This window comes from Trachymyrmex cornetzi, unplaced genomic scaffold (assembly GCF_001594075.2).
Source record: "Trachymyrmex cornetzi isolate Tcor2-1 unplaced genomic scaffold, Tcor1.1 scaffold981, whole genome shotgun sequence".
Taxonomy (NCBI): domain Eukaryota; kingdom Metazoa; phylum Arthropoda; class Insecta; order Hymenoptera; family Formicidae; genus Trachymyrmex; species Trachymyrmex cornetzi.
Window position 1 is genome coordinate 134,258 of NW_017300335.1, and position 6,972 is coordinate 141,229.

Consider the following 6,972-nt stretch of genomic DNA (forward strand, 5'->3'; position numbering starts at 1 on the left):
GTTGCAGTTTTTCTGTAAAGTTGACAGTATTTGAGTAAAAAATATTCAAGATCAATATTTTACAATTTTTAGTAATTAATATGTTGTTAATTATTGCGAAAATTGCAAAATGGTAGAGGACTTTTCGACTCAGTTTGGTCCGCTCTATCTACACAAAAGTGATTGGCAAAAGAGTTCGGGACATCCTGTATACATGTATACATACATAAAATTTTTTACTTTTCACGTTTCGCTCTAGAGAAAAAATTACATGATCGATACCCACGGGGTGGTTTGGCGACTACAAGTTCGGAGAGCGAAGAGAACAATATTCAAATAGAATTTAAATTCATAGTACCGTCAAGGCACTAGTTTCTGATCAGTCTCTAATTTCTGATCAGTTTAGTGAATAAATTGTTTTATTGCATTCGCCATCATAAATATTCTCTGTAAAAAATATTTATAATAAAAACTGAACATAGAGAATTACTAAGCGTAAATATGGAAGTTCCAATTGAACGCATTTTTATGACAATAAATTCGTCAAGATAAACGTTCGGACAAGAGACGCATATGAGGCCATCTGTTATGGCCGGGCGTAAGCAAAGTTGTTTGTTTCGTCAGCTTGTCATTTGCACCCGTTTAACGAAATCAAGGTAATTATATATATTTCCTTCAGAGAATAGTTTACTAATAGATATGTCGTAAAAAAAAAGAACATTTTGTAATGTTTAACTCGAAAAAGATGGGTGATTACTTTTAGGTTCCGATTTTTCTCATACATATCCAATTTTCGCTCAGTCAAGTAACACATAACTTATCTTGTAGCTTATTTTACTATTTTTATAAGATCTATTTATTTTCCTGATTAATATTCAAAAAATTGTATAAAATTGAATATATAAACAATATATTTATATTTTTAGACCGTATATGTGAGAAACACAATCAATACTAGAATTTTAAATGCCTATTACGGTCGGAGCTGGATCTTCGTTGCTTTAAATAATTCAATCTTGAATTACTAATATGTATACTATATATGTATACTTGCATATATACCATATTGTAGTCTTATATGTATATATGTATATATATGTATACATATATATATATATATATATACATATATATACACATATATAAATTTGATTTAAAGATATGAAAAAAGGTTTAACTTCGATAAAGTTTTTTTATTTGTTGCTTTTTTATTCTATTATTAATTTTATTCTATTAATAATATGGAAATTATATATTAACAGTAGTCGGTTGTAAAAATATATTAATTTAGGTATTATATTAAAAATATGGAAATTATGTTTAATTAATTAGTAATATAATTTCCATATTTTATTTATTTATGAAATATATGTAACAATATATTGAAAAATATACATAATTATTTTAAAAAGTGGATGTCATTATTGAGTTCTTAGTCTTTTTATGTAACAAAATATCTATTAATGATCAGAATCTAGTTCTTGACCTGATCAGAAATTGATTCTGTGAGTAAAATGGCTGATCAGAAATTAGTTCCATGTAACTCACGGCTATTTTATCTCATTATTAACGTAATTATGGCTATTATATCATTTTTCCAAATGCAACTTAAAGTTGGTATATTGATCTATCGTTTGAAAACAAAAAAGTTTGTATTTTTTCCTTTTATTGCGTTTAAATATTGAGGGCAACATGGAAGTGTTCCTTAACTGATCAGAAACTAGTGCCTTGACGGTATTTAAAAATAATAAAAATAAATATTTTCACAAATTGAATTCGTCACAATACAATATGATAAATAATATTTACGGTACATGATTAGAAGGAATGTGGTAACTTCGATAATCTAATTAAATACCAATGTGTCATTAAGGATATATGTTACATGTATTTTTTGACAAAATTAAAAAATGTAGATTTTCTGTATTATATTTGAAAAGTAATTCACAAAGTTTAGCGGTAAATTAGAATTTATCCTGGATCAAAATTATTTTAATAAAACGCAGACACAATTTTAAACATAAATAAAAGTTTTTAGTAATATAATTACAAATAAAAAATAATTAGAATGAACACAATTTTATTAAAACAATAAAATTAAATTGTTGAATATAAATATTGATATTATTGAGCGGTTTTACACATGTATAACATTAATTTTTAAAGAAAATATAAATTTTCAATTTCAGTCATTTTTTTGCAAAGCTGTACATCTGATACAGCCTTAATTCTCTTATTTCCGACGCGATAGAGATTGCGATAGTTCTCGCCAGCAGTAGCAGCTCACAGTATGGCGATCTATGCCATAAGATCTATGTATGCCATAAGATCTATGTAACATATCTCAGTATGGTTAACAGGACAAACTTAATGCGGTACTATTGTCTCGGATGTTTATCGGCAATTCGTCGCAAAGGTTCCGAGATTACAACAGTTAACCGCATTATTCACGAACATAGAAAAAACATAACAATATTAACCATCAAAATAATTATATAGAACGCTTAAACATTAATAACAATACTTTAAAAAGATTTTTCCATTTTAGCAAACATTTTAAGCGGCCTACGAAATTATTCCTTGATAAAAATAAAAATTAAATCGTAAGTCTGTAGATGAAAGTGGAAGAACGCAACTAAGGGAAATTTATTGCCCTAGATGGTTTGCCAAGTTTAAAGCGATATAAGCATGGTAATAAAAACTATAAACATTCTTCTATTATTACGTATCCTCATATTGAACAGATTTGCATTTAAAAGGTTATATTTGACAAAAAGGAAAAAACCTGCGCGGTGGGTAATGGTGCGCATGGGTTGGGTAATTGTGCGCAAAGCAAAAGTTGTAGAAAATGAATGAATTATGGAATTTTGACAAATGAATCAGAAAATATATTTATTATATTGCAATATAAATAGAGGAAAAGCCCCTATTATGAGATACCGAGTTCATTTTGGATAAATGCTAGAAGTCTACGGGCAGAATTTTAAAAAATAATAGGTCATTTTGAAGGGAATTTAATAAGCTTTAAGATGACGTTATACAAAATTTAATTCAAATTCTATTTGTTTTGAAAATTAAAGTAATGTAAAAAGTGAACATATCACAAAGTCAAAAAATTGTGCTCCTAATATGAGATGCTCCGAGAAATCGATAATAAAACGCAAAGTATATCCGTATTGCAATTAAAAAACTTTATTTCATGTTTCTAAAATGCAAACAAACACAGCCAGCGTGCGTGAAAAATGAGCATGTGATAGATTATACCCAGAACTCGTCTTCAGGTAATTGGACTCAAGCATCGCAGAAATACGCACTCGACATTCATTCCTTTTTATTACTCTACAAAGACATTTACTCTTTAGCAAAGATTTTGACTATAACATAAGAGCATGGGTTATTTCATATTAGAAATACCCTGTGTATCTCATATTACGCTTTCCACGCCTTATGGTTTTACGATCATCAAATCTAACTTCTGTAATTAAATAATTGAACATATCCCGTATTTTTCTATTAGTACGACCTTACTCTATCACTACATAAAGAATTTGTTGCCAAATATTTATTTATTAAATAATAAATAAGATTCAAAGGCTCATCTCAATGAAACTCGAAGATATCCACCCACACAGCACAATTTTCGCCTTCTAGAAGTTCCGTTTACATTCTGTTACACTCTCATCCGATTATGCTCCGATTTTTATTTTCATCAAAGTTTTGATGATCCAAATTAAATTATTTTTAGATCTATATCTAATTAAATTTTTAGATACTTTCAAAACCATTCTTTCTGGGAAGAAATGCAATGTCGGATTTTTTAATAGGAAAAGACACAGATAACATAAGGAAGAAACGGTCCAATACCAGAAAAATCAGAATTTTTGATTCAATAATGACCACAGCTGCAAAGTCCTATTATAAGTGCTTTGAAACATTTGATTGGCAAATCAGAGAAAAAAAATTTACAAATCGACCAATCAAAAAATGCTTTAAAGCAGTTATAAGGTTTGTTCGCGCGCTCGCTCCAACATGCTCCAACATACTCCAACATGTTCCTTACTCCAACGAGCGCGTTTGAGTGAATAAGAGCTATGGGCCCCTATTCTGTAACTGTTTTACACGCCTACCGACATTTGTCGGTGTCGTTGCGCAGCTTTTTCACTATACAAAATATCTGCGCAACGACACCGACAACTATCGGTAGACGTGTAAAGAGAGTCAGAATAGGGCCTATGGTTGGAGCATATAGACGCACGCGAGCCTACCTGAGTCTTCAGAAAGTTCTAGTGCAGAAGGAACAGAAAACATTCAAAGATATCGAATAGAAATGGTATCGTGATATAAATTACAAAGTGATATAAATTACACAATTAGTTACTTAATACAAAGAGATGTGGTAATTTAGTTGTAATATTGGCAAGCGCGAAAACGGATGACCAAAGTAAAACAAACGTTATGTTCCGAGTAAGATACAGAAATCATAATAATTCCTCGTGAAAAAATTTCACTGAAATTATTCTACGTTTTCACGAACACTTTTTTAATAAAATTTCAATATTTCAGAAAAATTTTAGTTCAATTTTAGCGATTTTTAGATGAAAAATTCATTTTCAAGAAAATTTTAGCAAAATTTCAGAGAAATTTCTGCAAAATTTTAAAGAAATTTTAGTTCAATTTCAGAGATTTTTTAATATATTAGCTGTAAAATTCACTTTCAGTGATATATTTTCAGGATATTTAATTTCGCTGAAATGTTCCAACACGTGGGATAATTTCAAAGTGAATGTTTTCACCTGGGATATCATAAGGACGTAAGCATAACCTTATTTCATCTATAAATTTATTTTTAAATATTAAAATAATATCATAATGAATTAATGATGTTCATTAATTCATGTTATGATATCATTACAACTTAATTATGACTGTGTTCTATCCGAGATTGGACGGGACTGCGCGAAAATAAATATTTTACTCGCGACAGACCCGAACTTTCCAGAATACGATTTCAAAATTTTTCCATGTGCGATCCGTGAAATCACATATTTTTATAAAAAATGATGCCTCACCAATGCGACTCCTGGATCGGTGATAGCACACGATGACTCGTTTCTATAGCAATAAAGAAATGGAATCAGCAATTTATTTCACAAGTATGACCACCTTCGTTCTCTCACAAGTATAATCAGCTTCGAGAACGACCGCAATGCAAATACTGGTTGAAAATTCTGGAGGAGATACACGTCGTCCCTACTTCTTCTTTCTGCTTTTCAGAATGGCTGAGTTCAGCAGAGAAAGCAGCTTTACAACTGTTGTAAAATTCTTCAATATGATTGGTCTTGCCCTTAGTTCCTCATTGGATCTAAATGTATAAACCAATCACATTCAAGAATTTTACAACAGTTGCAAAGCTGCTTTCTCTACTGAATGCAGCCATTGATTTTCAGATCCATAATCGTCGGTCACAATATTAAGTCACCCCCCATACTGCAGATGTATCGCTTTTGTATTGGCTCTAAGGGCCTAAGCCCAAAGATGGTCGTCAAATCACGTTATTAGTCGTGACTTGCTTCTTCCAGTACTCTGAACGCTATGCTGCAAACATCACGCTTGGGGTGCGGTTCACTTGGTGCTACAAACGCTTCAAACGTTTTCACTTTTGTATGCTTCTATAGAACGGTCCATTAGCATTACTAATGCTGCCAACAGTATGCAAATGGACCAATTTTTGAAGCGTTTTGAAGCGTTAGTACGTATTTTGCAATTACGGATAAAATGAAAGTCATGCTAACGTGCGCTGTGAAGTTTTTTTTAGAATCGCTTACTTATATTTATGATGAAGATAATAGCATCCTCTTCGGAAACTTCTAGATTATGAATCATTCCAGTATCTCCTTCATGTAACCTTATAATCGGCATAGTTTATACAATTTTTATTTTTAATAATGTAATATACACAATATACCATACAGCACGATTTGTAGTAATATATGTAGCACGATGCCACGATATAATAATATGTAAATTTAAAAATCAGCTTTACAGATATACTTTCGTTCGATTATTATTATGCTTTCCCGCGCTTTGTATATTCAAACTAAACGCTTCAGTTAAACTACCTCTCCAAGCAGTAGCATTGGAAGCAATTGGAAATAAGGTGGAAGTGGAAACCTGTGATGTATTAATGACGTCATACGTGCTGTTGGGACACATTTGAAGCACCATGTGGACCGCACCCTTGGATTGATTCGGTACTGTTCCGAATGTTATAATCACTACACAATTTTCACCAAATATATATCGCTTAGTAGCTAACCTAAGATCTGTTCTTTTTAGTTAAAGTTCTTACATAATTCATTTTTCTTCCTTTTCTCTTCAAATTGGAGAGAAAAAGAAAAAAATGAATCGTGCAAGAAGTTTAACTAAAAAGAACATGCTTCTATCTTCCGAGGCGAGATTATAGTTGGAGCAAACCCAGTTAACGCTAAATATTCCTGAAATATTTATAAAATGTTCCTAAACTCCAAAAACAACATTCCAAGAGTATTTCAGAAATATTTACAGAACTCAAAAGTAATAATCAAATAATCATTACACTTAAAAAAAAAGAAGTGTTTAATTTTAATGGCGAATTCGGTTGATGTGCACTCACTCGATGTTGCTCGGTGCTAGTGGCTAGTAACTTTTGCACTAGTGCCGAAACGGTATGGTGTATGCAATCCGAGTGTGGTTTTACTTGCCTTGATTCAGATCCAGTGCTCCTAGTAACTTGACTCTTGCACTGCCCCGAATCAATGCTAATCAATGCACTGCTCTGAATGAGTGCTAACCAATTCGATTGGCTTCACTTCAGAGCAAAGAGTTCGGCTACAAAAACGGTATTGCTTGCGAATTCGATTACGAAACGGTAAGTTATATTAATGAATTACATGTATTTTTATTTTTACGTAAATACCGATATATCTTACATGAAATTGTTAATTGTTAATTGTT

The 6,972-nt window shown here is 31.2% G+C and overlaps 1 protein-coding gene across 1 annotated transcript in view; it reads right to left on the reverse strand.

Moving 5' to 3' along the window:
- The window catches only part of LOC108770016 (dentin sialophosphoprotein-like), a 10,571-nt gene extending 4,673 nt beyond the window's left edge, over window positions 1-5,898 (reverse strand). Inside the window, exon 1 of the mRNA XM_018521303.1 lies at window positions 5,805-5,898. Within this exon, the coding sequence (XP_018376805.1) occupies window positions 5,805-5,898 (94 nt within the window). The remainder of the gene's footprint in view (window positions 1-5,804) is intronic.
- Between the last annotated feature and the right edge of the window lie 1,074 nt (window positions 5,899-6,972).